This window comes from Capricornis sumatraensis, chromosome 7, assembly GCF_032405125.1.
Source record: "Capricornis sumatraensis isolate serow.1 chromosome 7, serow.2, whole genome shotgun sequence".
Taxonomy (NCBI): domain Eukaryota; kingdom Metazoa; phylum Chordata; class Mammalia; order Artiodactyla; family Bovidae; genus Capricornis; species Capricornis sumatraensis.
The window spans coordinates 98,329,161-98,344,703 of NC_091075.1; the positions used below are offsets into that span (position 1 = coordinate 98,329,161).

The 15,543-nt window shown below is 39.7% G+C and overlaps 1 protein-coding gene across 2 annotated transcripts in view; it reads right to left on the reverse strand.

Moving 5' to 3' along the window:
- PRKG2 (protein kinase cGMP-dependent 2) overlaps positions 1-15,543 on the reverse strand; it is a 111,234-nt gene that overhangs the window by 13,464 nt on the left and 82,227 nt on the right. For both annotated transcript variants that reach the window (XM_068975224.1, XM_068975223.1), the window contains exons 14-16: positions 8,133-8,296; positions 2,919-3,041; positions 1,114-1,176 (exon numbers count right to left, since the gene is read on the reverse strand). In XM_068975224.1, coding sequence (XP_068831325.1) covers positions 1,114-1,176; positions 2,919-3,041; positions 8,133-8,296 — 350 coding nt within the window. The remainder of the gene's footprint in view (positions 1-1,113; positions 1,177-2,918; positions 3,042-8,132; positions 8,297-15,543) is intronic.

The following is a 15,543-nucleotide window of genomic DNA, read 5'->3' on the forward strand; positions in this document are numbered from 1 at the left end:
TGTACCCCAATGTTCATCGCAGCACTGTTTATAATAGCCAGGACATGGAAACAACCTAGATGTCCATCAGCAGATGAATGGATAAGAAAGCTGTGGTACATATACACAATGGAATATTACTCTGCCATTAAAAAGAATACATTTGAATCAGTTCTAATGAGGTGGATGAACCTGGAGCCAATTATACAGAGTGAAGTAAGCCAGAAAGAAAAACACCAATACAGTATACTAACACATATATATGGAATTTAGAAAGATGGTGACGATAACCCTATATGTGAGACAGAGAGACACAGGTGTATAGAACAGTCTTTCGGACTCTGTGGGAGAAAGCGAGGGTGGGATGATCTGAGAGAATAGCAATGAAACATGTATATTATCATATGTGAAACAGATCGCCAGCCCAGGTTCAATGCATGAGACAGGGTGCTCAGGGCTGGTGCACTGGGATGACCCTGAGGGATGGGATGGGGAGGGAGGTGGGAGGGGGGTTCAGGATGGGGAACACATGTACACCCATGGCTGATTCATATCAGTGTATGGCAAAAAACACTACAATACTGTAAAGTAATTAACCTCCAACTAAAATAAATAAATTTTTAAAAATAATAATAAAACAAAATGTGGAGAGCTAGTCAAAGGAAAATTATGTTTTAAATTAATGTATAACATCAGTTAAACTGAAATAGAAGGCTATTTAAGAGTTGATTTAGTTAACCCATTCTCTTGAATATGGATAACAATGATAGTATCCTACTTAAACTGCAAATCAAATGTCAAAATTAGAACTTGATTCCTTTACAGAATCCAAGATAATATTGGAAAATAATAAAGACAGCAGCAGATAAAAAGCTAAGTTGCTATAACCTGAATATGTAATTTTGTGATTTGTTTTGTAACTTTATCCATACTTGATAGGAATTTCCAGCACTGGTGAAATCACACTGAGACTGATCTTTGTAACTGCAGGTAGTACAACACAGATGAGAAATAAAGCACCAGAAAGGGTAAACTGAGTGTCTGGGGAGGGGTCTTTGCAGCATACTGAGAAAAGCTTCAAGATGACCACATTTTAAAAATATTTCTATATTTGCTGGGCAGAGAAATATGTACCTGTGTTTCTTAATGTCATTGATTCCATTCTTCAGATTTCCCAGTCTTTCTGTTGGATTTTGCCTACAAAAAAAGTTTTAAGTCAGCTTATAATAATTATGCTTGAGTGAATTTTACATTAAAATTTAATGCTTTTTCTTTATCCATTCATTCATTTTGTCAGTAATATGTATAAACCAGGCACATTTGTGTATAGGGAGAAAGAAAACATACGCCCTCTCTGGAGGAGCCACAGTCCAATTACAGTCAGAAATATGAATATCAGTTCAGTTCCGTTCAGTTGCTCAGTTGTGTCCGACTCTTTGCGACCCCATGAATTGCAGCACGCCAGGCCTCCCTGTCCATCACCAACTCCCGGAGCTCACTCAGACTCACATCCATCGAGTCAGAGATGCCGTCCAGCCATCTCATCCTCTGTCGTCCCCTTCTCCTCCTGCCCTCGATCCCTCCCAGCATCAGAGTCTTTTCCAATGAGTCAGCTCTTCGCATGAGATGGCCAAAGTACTGGAGTTTCAGCTTCAGCATCATTCCTTCCAAAGAAATTCCCGGGCTGATCTCCTTATGTATCTATATATCCCAGTATATAGCTATAGGCTATATATGGGCTTCCTTTGGGGGTCAGCTGGTAAAGAATCTGCCTGCAATGCGGGAGATCTGGGTTTAGTCTCTGGATTGGGAAGATCCCCTGGAGAAGGGAAAGGCTACCCACTTCAGTATTCTGGCCTAGAGAATTATATGAGGTCGCAAAGAGTCGGACATGACTGAGCGACTTTCACTTTCTCTATATAGCTATAGATACTTAGATATAGATATTGATATGTAGATAGGTATATATCCCAGTGCTTTAAATGAGCTATGAATAAATGCTTAGAAGAATCGGCAGATGCTGTTATATCTTACCAATTTTGCTAAGAAGACCAAGGAAAGCTTTAGAGAATCATTTACAATGGAGTTAAAGTTTTAGAAACATGAAGAAATTTCTGTGGGCAACCAGCAGCAAGGTTTCATGTCATAAATTTACTAAATTTTAATGCACTTTTGAAAGTTCATATGTGCAAAAAATGTTCAAAATGTTTTAAAAAAAGGCAACAAAATTAAGTTTAAACAAAATTCTAGAAGTCTTCCATTCTCCAAAAAATTACTTTTAATGTTAAATAGAATTCTGCAGTAATTTGCAATAAAGTCAGAGTATTTTTTTAAAAAACTGAAGGCTGAAAGAGGGCATACAGCAACACTTTATCATCACCACTGAAAATTAACAGAGGCTATAAATTACTCCTTCATTACGGTAAGTTTTGTGGTTTTGTTTTTCTCTACAGCAGACAAAGATGATTCTCAAAGATAACCTGAACAATCTGGATAACTTTTAAACTATAAGAAGGTACTATGGTTCTATCATATGAAGGAAATTCAAACTCCTAGTACAGACCATAAAATAGAAAACGTGTAGGCGCATGCTAAGTCACTTCAGTCATATCTGACTCTTTGCAATCCTATGGACCGCCAGGTTCCTCTGTGCATGGGATTCTCCAGCAATACTGGAGTGGGCTGCCATGCACTCCTCCAGGGGATCTTCTCAACCCAGGGATCAAACCCGTGTCTATTACATCTCCTGCATTGGCAGGCGGATTCTTTACCACTATCCACCTGGGAAGCCCAAAGTAGAAATGATTTTCTTTAAATATCATCTAGCTACATAGAAAAGTACTATAAGTAAATACATAATCTAACTTTAAAACGGCAGCAGAAATAAGAAGCCTTCACACTTTCCCTAAAAACAAAGGATTTTTAATAGTCATTCTCACCTGCAAAGTCTCCGAATCAGATCCTCAGGTCGTCTTGTTATCTTTCTGGGAAAATCCATTTTTTCAATGCCTTTGAGAATCAGATTGTAGGTCATCATTTGGTCAATCCCAGAAAAAGGAGGGCTAGAGAAAAGCCAAAATAGGACATTAGGACCCACATCTGAGACACATTTACAACTGATATTCCACCCTCCCTCTTTCCCTCCTTCCCTCTCTCTCATAGGTTGTTTTATAGCAAATCTGCACATATGCTAGAAAATAATCTCATTACTTGAATACCACTTAAAATACACACATCCACACACAGACACAGAGGTAATCTATCAGGTGGTGATAATCACTGAAAAGAACAATAAAACTGAGGACAGAGAGTGAGAGAGAGGTGTGATGTTTTTAGACACAATGGATAGTAAAAGGGCTTCAGTGGTAAAGAATCCACCTGCCAAGGCAGAAGAATAGATTTAATCCCTGGGTCGGGAAGATCCCCTGGAGAAGAAAATGGCAACCCACTTAGTCTCTCTCATATGCTGACAATTAAGCAGAGATGAGAATGAGTCACACTGTTCTCTTGTAGACAAAGAATTCCAAGACAGCAAGGAGTCAGGAGTAGACATGGGTTATTCTTGGAACAGGGAGAGCAGTGTTGCTGGTGGAGTAAGTAAGCAGGGCAGGAGGATAAGAGATGAGAGTCACATGACTATAGACCTAGTGGGCTATGGGAAGGACCTGGGAATGTGTTCTAACTTACAAAACCCAAAGTAAGGTTTTAAAAATGTGTTGATGGACTTCCCTGGCGGTTCAGTGGTTAAGAGTCCATGCTTCCACTGGAGGAGTTGTGGAGTCAATTGCTGGTCAGGAAACTAAGATTCTGTATGTCAGGTGGTATGACCAAAAGGGAGAAAAGAAACAAAACAAAACAAAAAAATGTGTTGAAAATAAACTGTGATGGTTCTAGTGGTGGGGTAAGGCAGGGCTGGTAGCTCAGACTAGAACAGTGGTGAAGGTGGAGATGTGATTGGATTCCAGATTATTTCGAAGGCAGTCAACAGGATTTGCTAATGGGGTGAATGTGGTACGCAGGAGAAAGCAAGGATTCAAAAATGATGCTAAAGCGTTTTGGGTGTTTCCCTGGTAGCTCAGCTGGTAAAGAATCCACCTGCAATGCAGGAGACCTGGGTTCGATCCATGGGTTGGGAAGATCCCTTGGAGAAGGGCATGGCAACCCACTCCAGTATTCTGGCCTGGAGAATCCCTATTGACAGAAGAGCCTGGCGGGCTACAGTCCATGGGGTCGTGAAGAGTCGGCATGACTGAGTGACTGAGCGGCTCAGCACAAAGCGTTTTGATCTATGGAACTGAGCTATTTTTACTAAGGCTGAAGTGGGCTGGGAGTACAGGTTGCAGAGCAGGTTATGAAGAAGAGAATCAAGAGTTATGTCCTGAACATCCCAATAGAGATGCTAAGCAAACAGGTGAACTTAGGAGTCTGGCATTCAGGGAAGAGCCGAGGGCTGGAGGTGTGGTTCTGAGGAGTCCTTAGACAGCATTTATGGCCAGGGGACTTGATGTTATCACCCAAGGTGTGAATAGGTAGAAAATAGGTCAAGGACTGAAGTGACCTGAGGTTAGGATGACAAGAAGGATTCAGCAACAGACAGAGCTGGAGACTCTAGCATGGGGACAGAAAAGAGAGCATTTCAAGGCAACGGTTGCAACAATGAATAAGAAAGTTTACAATAGCTAGGAGATGGAAGCAACCTAGATGTCCATCAGCAGCCGAATGGATGAGACAGTTGTGGTACATATACACAATGGAATATTATTCAGCTATTAAAAATGCATTTGAGTCAGTTCTAATGAGGTGGATGAAACTGGAGCCTATTATACAGAGTGAAGTAAGTCTGAAAGAAAAACACCAGTACAGTATATTAATGTATATATATGGAATTTAGAAAGATGGTAATGACGACCCTGTATGAGAGACAGCAAAAGAGACACAGATATAAAGAACAGACTTTTGGACTCTGGGCGAGAAGGTGAGGGTGGGATGATTTGAAAGAATAGCATTGAAACACGTATATTACCACCGTATGTGAAACAGACGACCAGTCCAAGTTCGATGCATGAAACAGGGCACTCAAAGCTGGTGCACTGGGACAACCCAGAGGGACGGGATGGGGAGCGAGGTGGGAAGGGGTTCGACACAAGGGGACACATGTACACCCATGTCTGATTCATGTCACTGTATGGAAAAAACCACTGCTGCTGCTGCTGCTGCTAAGTCACTTCAGTCATGTCTGACTCTGTGTGACCTCAGAGACGGCAGCCCACCAGGCTTTCCCGTCCCTGGGATTCCCCAGGCAAGAACACTGGCATGGGTTGCCATTTCCTTCTCCAGTGCATGAAAGTGAACAGTGAAAGTGAAGTGGCTCGGTCGTGTCTGACTCTTAGTGACCCCATGGACAGCAGCCCACCATGCTCCTCCATCCATGGGATTTTCCAGACAAGAGTACTGGAGTGGGCTGCCATTGCCTTTTCCATGGCAAAAACCACTACAATATTGTAAAATAATTAGTCTCTAATTATAATAAATAAACTAATTTTTATAAAAAGAAAGCATTGGGAATGAACCACTGAATTTGGGTAACATGTTAATGCATAGACTCTGCTTTTAATATCACTTTCATACCTACACTGTTGTGTCATTTAATTTTTGAAAATTAAAGATGATTTTCACAAACAACTCTGCCGTATTTTAGTCACGCCTGAGACAGGAAGATAGTGAGAGCTCCCACTCTTTGTAATAAACTTGAAACAAGTTTGGTGCACCAACTTTTCAATAATCTATGTTTCACTCATAAATAAAAAGATGTAGGAAACAAATAACATTGCTCTAACATCTTCAACTTATTTATATATTTACAAGTAGGTTGTGTTTTGTTTTGGTTTGGTTTTTCAGTTCTTTTCTTATCTTCATTTACCTCCTGACTTCAGGACATTTAAAATGAACTGTCCCCATACCCTACCCCAGAAAAGCTTTATAAAAATGATTTCTCAACATTTTTTCATATTTTAGTTTATTTTTAATTGGAGGATACTTGCTTTACAATGTTGTGTCGGTTGTACAAGCTGTACAACTTGAATCAGCTGTAAGTACACTTATATCCCCCTCCCTCTTGAATCTCCCTCCCACCCATCCCCCACTCTCAATTTCTTTAGGACAACTCAAGACCATTTTGGCAATTCCAAATTATTGAGAATCATTCCCGCTTTCTTATTCCCTCACTTTATTTCCACACTTCTTGTAACAATGTATTCTAGCTGATGAAGACTGAAATGTATATTCTCCAGGTACCTACAAGAGCCATCATGTATCTGTAAGAAATGCAGCTGACTTATTTTCCAGAAACAAAAAAACCAATTCTTGAAATAGAAATCCTTGTGTCCTGAGACCATAAGCAATTTTCTCTTTAAATGACTAGCAGGACATTTTTCTCTTCTTTCCTTCAAAATCTTAAGCAATGAATATTTGAAAATATTTGATATTACAAATAATATCAAATAATCTTTCATATGGACAAGGATAAAGAACAGAGCCACACATAATCCAATACTGAAATTTGCAGTGTATAAAGTTCAAGAAGATTCCAGGAAACTCTCCTTTGGTAAAGTATGTGTTGAGCCTTGGATCCCCGGAACTGGGCTCATTCCAGCATTTCTTACAGTGTTCCATATGCAAATCATCCCTGAAATCAAGACTGAGGATATTTGGTTGTAAAGGCTTAAAAGAATGACCAAATCAGTTAATGATAAATGGAGGTAGAAAACTAACCTGAGTGCCGTGGGTACATCCATGCATTATGGATGAGTTATAAAAATTCATTTGTATAAGACACATGTGTTTAATAAAAAACGTGTCTCATTTGGAGTCAGAAGACCTGAGATTAAATCCCAGGTCTTAGTGAGTAGATTTCTGATCCAGTCTTCTAATCCATAGCATTTAAATCATAAAATAATCATAATACAAATTTAAACCTTAAGATAACAAAAATTTCTGCTTTAACTTTCATATAAGTTTGTGAAAACACAACTAGATAAAACAGATGCAAGTGCTTTGTAAGCTGGCAAAGGCTTTACAAATGTGAGGTAATATGTGTTTATGCACATATGTGTATAAGTGTGTGTGTGCGGGCATGACTGGGATCTCGAATTCATTAATATACAGCTCTTTATCACTTCAGGAATGACAATCCAATTTTAACTTGTAAAACTCCTGCTGTGTCTTGTCTCTGTTCATCAGCACCTCTAGAAAGCAGTTGACAAGGGGATTAAAATTTAAATCCAGCAACGCTTCCTTCTCTTAGCATTTCTGGTTAATGATTTATGGGGAAGACAGAAGAATATGGTTAAATTTAATTGATCAATGGATTTAATGGAACTACATCTGCTATTTTCTCAACTGAAAAAATATATATGAGGAAATAATAACAGCCCACGACTTCAACTCTCTTTCTTATTTTGATGATGAAGTCCCCAAACTTTCACTTAATATAGTGAAAGTATAGTTAAGCATTAATTATAATTAATATAAAAGTATATAGTTATATATATAGTATATATACATTAGTATATTGGTATATAATACTATATAGAAGTATATATTAGGTAAAATTATACTTAATATAAAAGTATATAAAGTATTAATTATATAGTATCTATAACAACAGGCCTTGCCCCCCTCTAGGTGCATGCGTGAGTGCTAAGTCGTTTCATTTGTGTCCTACTCTTTGCAACCCTACAGATTGTAACCTCCCAAGCTCTGTTGTCCATGGGATTCTCCAGGCAAGAATACCGGAGTGGGTTGTCATGCCCTCTTCCAGGGGATCCTTCCAATCCAGGGATCGAACCCGTGTCTCTTTGTCTCTTGGATTGGCAGGAGGGTTCTTTACCGCAAGCGCCACCTGGGGAGCCCTTCGAGGTAAACTATAGCAGTTTTGTGCTCCTTTGCTGTAGCTTCCTGAATATTTTCACCATGTTATAACCTAGAAAGCATGCTATACAGGACATAATGTGAAGAGGCAAAGGCATCATGCTTAATCAAAAACACTTCCAGAATGTTAAATTCTTATATACATATATATATATATGTATTATCATGAGTAAGTTATTTTTGCAGTTCTCAGAAGAGGCTGAACACAACTTGAAGGTACTTACTTGCCCGTGAGGAGCTCATATACTAGAATTCCCAGGGACCAAAAGTCCACACTGAAGTCATGTCCTTTGTTGAGAATGACTTCCGGAGCTACATACTCTGGAGTTCCACAGAACGTCCATGTTTTCTGTCCAGATCCTATTTTCTTTGCAAATCCAAAGTCAACCTGGAAAAGAAGATCAAAGAAATCTTCAGAGACCGTAAAACTCACACTCTTCTCTAAGTCTCCCTTTAACTTCTTAAGGGTTTCCCTGATAGCTCAGCTGGTAAAGACTCCACCTGCAACGCAGGAGACCCTGGTTCAATTCCTGGATCGGGAAAATCCACTGGAGATGGGATAGGCTACCCATTCCAGTATTCTTGGGCTTCCCTTGTGGCTCAGCTGGTAAAGAATCCGCCTGCATTGTGGGAGATCTGGGTTTGATCTCTGGGTTGGAAATATCCCCTGGTGAAGGGAAAGGCTACCCACTCCAGTATTCTGGTCTGGAGAATTCCATGGACTGTATAGTCCTGAGGGTCGCAAAGAGTTGGACACGACTGAGCAACTTTCACTTTAACTTCTTCAGTCTTCTTTCTTTGCCTCCACCCTCCCCTTCACACTGCACACACACACACACAAACACTGACCCTCTCATTCAGGGCCAAGGGTAAACCTCATCACACTGGAGAAAGTCCCATGCACACATCTCTACACCCAGGACTCCTAGAGGACTAGAGGGTTGGTTTAGGAAGGGGCTGTGTGCTGGGCTCAGTCACTCAGTTGTGTCCAACTCTTTGAGACCCCATGGATTGTGTGTAGCCCGTCAAGCTCCTCTGTCCATGGGATTTCTCAAGCAAGAATATTGAAGTGGGTTGCCATTTCCTTCTCCAGGGGATTTTCCCAACCCATAGATCGAACCTGTGTCTTTTGCAGCTCCTGTGTTGGCAGGTGGATTCTTTACTGCTAGTGCCACCTGGGAAGCCCTTTAGGAAGGCGAGATCCTTGCAACCAAGGTGAAGTTCAGGGCAAGCAGACCAGTAGTTTTCAATATCAATAGTGGTATTCATTAGGAAAAGAAGAGAAGGGGGCAGTGACTGATCCTTTTGGACTTCATATCATAAAAGGAAATTAAGGATTTGGAAAAGGAACCATTGCTGAGGAAAAAAGGGCTTAAAATTCTAGACAGTCTTGAAAAACCTTGTGCACAATGCCTGCACCTTCTCAATGCTGGGAGTCAGAAGTAGAAGCCGGAATCATCCCATCTCAACTTTGGCTGGACTCTGACACCCTCAGTCCCTCTCAGGGTGGTGGGTGACGGGTAGCACTTGGATTAACTTATTTATTCTGAAAAAATACAGTCAGCACTTACAATCAGCCGAGCTTTATGCTATAGATACAAAGTGGACTAGAAGAACTTCGGAGTACTGGGATTGCTTAAACAGACACGTGAGAATAATAAAATGCCACGTGAGACACGATACAGAAGATGATGTAAAGTAGAAACTCAGAGAGCCAAAAGACATGGACTTCTGGAACATCAGGGAGAAGATGGCTGGGGAAGATGCCATTAGGAGCTGACAGCTGAGCTCAGTGCTGACTGAGCGTTGGGAACTCTCCCAGCGTGATGTATGGGTACTACCCTCATCTGGCTTTTCAGAATAGGTCCCTCCACTTCTCTGAGACTCTATTCAATAAATTCTGCACACAGAATAGAGACTGGGAATAAGACTGGAGCACAGAAGACCCGCTCTTTGAATCGAGGCTGTGTATATGACTGAAGTCCTGCCCTGCAAAACAAACAGTTGGTTTCCTTCCACAGGGGTGACTTCGCATGTACCTTTCATCTCCAAATACATACAGACATTATTTTAGCAAAACCACCCTCCACCGCCCTCAAGTAAACACACACAAATTATACTTGGGCTTCAACATGCACATTTTAATAGCTTCATTACACATGAACTATCTCAATAATATGGCAGTAATATTGACTAAAAAAATTAAATAAATCAGGTTAACATCAAAATAGGCCCTCATCTAAAAAAGACATGAATCAGTCAACTATAAAATCCAGCCCTCATTTCTTTATTCAAGTATTAATATTTAAAATATTTGTCTTACTTTTAAAAGTCTCTTAGAAATTGATCTTTTTACTGATGCTTTTTGTTATGTATTAGAAATTTTTCCTAATATTTCCTTATTAGAAAGAGGGAATTTGAACAACCTAATTTGAAGCAGGTTTTAACTGTTTTCTTTCATCTACCCAAAAGGACTCACAATGATTATACCTAAGAGATGGCTGGGAATATTATGAAATTAAAATTTGCAATTTACTGAGACTAGCATATCTACTTACTCCTGAGAGGAAGAACCAATATGAAAATCCTAGCTAATTTTTTAAAGACAAATTTAGGAGACAAGAAAACAAGGCTTATAACTACATTTTCACAAATGCATATGGAAATATTATATTTTGTTGTTTTATAACAGCTTTTCAACTCATTTTTTAAATTGCAAGTAAGTTTTCCTTTTAATGATGACTAAAAGTTCATTAGATACTGAAGATACACTTTTAAAAGTGATACATTTTGAGTGTCTGGTTTTGCTTTTGTACTTACATACTAACTGAAAGAGATGGCAGTAATTAGATTAAAATTTAAGACTTATGAAAATTTCCCACTTTCTTTATTTCCTTTGATCTTATCAGCTTTAGTCTAAACCATCTGGTTGGAGAAAATCAACACTCAGACCTCTCTAAAGTGAGGTGCCAAATAGAAGTTCCCAGATCTTCTGATGTGACGTTCTGTGTATTTTCTATAAAAATCCACACTACCTCTGTCTTGAACCAGCATGGATACCACCACAAAGCTTCAAACTTTTATTTAACCCTTTCTCTTCTAGGCAACAGAAATGTAAGTTCTATCCTTTATTCAATGAATATTTATTGAAAACCACTATGTACCAAACACTAGGGTACAGACAAAGCCCCCAATCTTCTTAGAGTTTACATTTAAGAGAAAGAAAGAAAGCATAAAGAAAAATATATTATCATATAACCAATAAGGACCTACTTATTGTTCCCTACAAGTTCCCTATAAGTTCCCTACTGTGTAGCACAGGAACTCTATTCAGTATTTCATAACAACCTACAAGGGAAAAGAATCTGAAAAAATCAAAATGACTTTGCTGTACACCTGAAACTAACACAACATAGTAAATCAACTATACTTCAATTAAAATTTTGACAATATATAATAGCATACATAATATTACCAGACAGTAATGTATGTTATGGAGAAACACATAAACAGGTACTGAGATCAATACAAATTACACTCTAAACAGGGAGATCAGAAAAGCATCTCTGGGGAGGTAGCATTTATGCAGATTTGAGCAGAAATCTGCATGAAATAAAAATGAGAGCTCTGTAAAAAAATCTGAGCAAGAGTGATCCTGACAGATAAAGAGCTAGCACTAAGGCCCTAGCCTTCGGGAACATGTGTGGTGAAGATCAAGGATTGCCAAGAAGGCCACTGTGGCTGGGCCATAGTGTGTGAGAAGAGGCAGGAAGTGAGGGCAAAATTGTGGAGTGGCCCAGTAAACCACAGAAAGAACTTCAGACTTTTTTTCTAGGAGGCCATTGGAGGATTAAGAGAAGAGGTGTGCATGACATGACTAATGTTTCAAAAGCATCATTCTAGAAGAAAAGAAAATAGAGACCTCCTCTTTTTTTAATTGGAGGCTAATTACTTTACAATATTGTATTGGTTTGCCATACATCAACATGAATCTGCCACAGGTATACATGTGTTCCGCATCCTGAACCCCCCTCCCCCCTCCCTCCCCGTACCATCCCTCTGGGTCGTCTCCTCTTTTTATAAAAGCTTTTTATTCCTAGCAGAACTGAGCTTTTAAGAAGAATCTCTGGAGAAGCTACACTCAGGTTTTCCCTTGTCACTATTAAATTCTCATTATGAAAGGCAACCGAACATTATGCTGAAAGCTTAAAAACATTGCCTCTGAAGATTTTAATAAACCAGAAGGTTCTAGGATGTTTCTATACGTATAGCAATGATTGGTTCTTTCAGAAAGAAAAAAAGAAAAAAATTAGCACTGTGGCTTGATGGAGCTGGTATCCAGTAAGTGCTACCTTTTTCCCAGAAGCTTCTCTCCGGGACAGAAAATTTGTCAGATATTGGTTCTCTTGGTCATATAAAAAAAGGATACAAAATGACCAGTCTAATTAAGCCAGATGATTCATGGGACACAACATTCCAAAAGAAATATTTATGTGGCATTTTTAGGGCACTTTCTTTGCCCAAGTCTAGACAAGGGTAAAATGGAATCTGTTTATTCTGTCCACCAATAACCAAAGAGGATTTCATGTTCTTGTGATACTAAGGTCCATCCACTGAAATGGAAAGAGTGGACGGCTTCCACTGAGGCAACAGCAGGTGAAACAGGCAAATGTATGGGATGCATGAGTCTTTCACAACATCCCATTTTTTCTGGAGCTCTGGTGACTCCCCTGAAAGACTTAGAGTGCTTAGTCAAAAATAGAAAGGATAACAGGGTGCTTTGCATACATAAGAGCAAACAAAACAATCAAACTGTGGACTTCCTCAGTGGTCCAGTGATTAAGAATCCACCATGCAACGCAGGGGACGCAGGTTCAATCCCTAGTCGAGGAACTAAGAGCCCCCATGCCTCGAAGCAACTAAGTCCCAGTGCTCTGGAGCCTGCATGCCACAACTAGAGGGTCCATGGGCCACAGTGAATGATCCTGAATTATGCAACTAAGATCCCCATGTCACAACTAAGACCTGATTCAACCAAATAAAAACAAAATCACTGGAAGTTCACCTCACATGACGCTGCCTCTTTGAAACTTTCCTTGAATTTACAGAACCAATTCCTTTCTCTTACGCAGCTCTTTAACAGATTCTGTTCCACAATTACCTCCCCTTTGGCACCATCTTCTAGTTGCCTGGGAATAAATCTAGCTCCTTGGGGAGAGGCATCACATTCTAATAATTTTTTACCCCCTACAGCATCTGTAGCACAATGGATGTTCAACATGTGTTTGGTGAAAGAATCTGAATGAAGCGATAACTCTTAACATGTTTCAATATGATGTATTTGTATAATCTTCACCAAACATGAATTAGCGACTATATGCGGACGTTAAAGATGACAAAATGAAAGTCTAGGGAGGTTATGGAAACTTGAGATGAGACTGTAATCAGGGTCCAAAGTAACCTTCCCATTATATGTAAATTCATGAGTAAGTAGATTTTTAAGGGAAAAGGAACATATGTTAAGCCCATTGGTGGGATAAGCTTCACTGTCACTTAATAAGTACAGCTAATAATGGTCTGGCAAAAAGTACACAGTTAGAGTCAATGATTACTTTAAGTTTTCAAGTTCGGAAACACTTGACACATATAAAACAATGTGACATATATGCAAATTTTAATGCATGAAAATAAAAACACCCCTGTGTCCACCTCCAGTTTAGTAATTAGAACAGAACCGATACAGAAGCACTCTTTGTTCCTGCCACACTGTTCTCCTGCCGCACTGTCCTCCTACCCCTTGCCAAGAGGTCACCATTACCCTGACTTTTGTGTTTATCATTTGCTTGCCTTCACTTCTAATTTTCCCACATATTTAATTATCCTTACATGATCCAGTCTATACTTCTAAAAGCTGCTTCAGTCATGTCCAACTCTTTGCAACCCTATGGACTGTAGCCTGCTAGGCTCCTCTGTTCATGGGATTCTCCAGGCTAGAATACCTGAGAATGATATATAGTTGTAATTTTTAAAAGTTTTAGATATATCTTATCAATTCTTAGACAAATTGCCTTTTTTCACTCAAAACTGTACTTTTGAATTTAGCCCATATTGGAATGCGTTTATACTGCTATATCACACACCATTGAAAGAATATGCTATAAATGTTCAAAATTTTTTGAAAAATGATTTCCCATCATGATGCCATAGATGGAAATTTGTCTTATATCTATTAGTGTGTTATCACAAAGAAAAGTTTCTATTAGCATCATTTCCCATCTTGCTTACTGGACATGTGTAAGGTAGAACTTCTGAGTCAATGATATGGTATGTTCAACTTCACTACACATTTTCAAGTTAATTTCCTTAGGTACTGTATAAGCAACTCCTTCACCAGCAGCAGTGTTTAAGAGTTCCTATTGTCCTATATCCTCAGCATCCTTTAGTGACATCAACTTTTATTTTTTGCCACCTATAAGGTTTTCTGCTGGTAAAGAATATGCTGGCAATGCAGGAGACCTGGGTTCAACCCCTGGGTTGGGAAGATCCCTGGCAGAGGTCATGGCAACCCACTCCAGTATTTTTGCTGGAGAATCCCCATGGACAGAGGAGACTGGCAGGCTGTTGTTCTAAGGGGTTGCAAAGAGTCGGACATGAGCGAATAAGCCACTTAGTATTATATCAGTTAGTTCAATCACTCAGTCATGTTCCATTCTTAGTGATCCCATGAACCACACAGCACACCAGGCCTCCCTGTCCATCACCGACTCCTAGAGTCCACCCAAATCCATGCTCATTCAGTCATTGATGTCATCCAACCATCTCATCCTCTGTCGTCCCCTTCTCCTCCTGCCCTAAATCTTTCCCAGCATCAGGGTCTTTTCAGATGAGTCAGCTCTTCGCATCAGGTGGCCAAAGTATTGGAGTTTCAGCTTCAACATCAGTCCTTCCAATGACCACCCAGGACTGATCTCCTTTAGGATGAACTTGTTGGCTCTCCTTGCAGTCCAAGGGACTCTCAAGAGTCTTCAACACCACATTTCAAAAGCATCAATTCTTCGCCGCTCAGCTTTCTTTATAGTCGAACTCTCACATCCATACATGACCACTAGAAAAACCATAACCTTGACTAGACAGACTTTGTTGGCAAAGTAATATCTCTGCTTTTTAATATGCTATCTAGGTTGGTCATAACTGTCCTTCCAAGGAGTAAGCGTCTTTTAATTTCATGGCTGCAGTCACCATCTGCAGTGACTTTGGAGCCCAGAAAAATAAAGTCTGATACTGTTCCCGCTGTTTCCCCATCTATTTCCCATGAAGTGATGGGATCAGATGCCATGATCTTCGCTTTCTGAATGTTGAGCTTTAAGCCAACTTTTTCACTCTCCTCTTTCACTTTCATCAAGAGGCTTTTTTAGTTCCTCTTCACTTTCTGCCATAAGGGTGGTATCATCTGCATAACTGAGGTTATTGATATTTCTCCCAGCAATCTGGATTCCAGCTTGTGCTTCTTCCAGCCCAGTGTTTCTCATGATGTACTATGCATATAAGTTAAATAAGCAGGGTGACAATATACAGCCTTAACATACTTCTTTTCCTATTTGGAACCAGTCTGTTGTTCCATGTCCAGTTCTAACT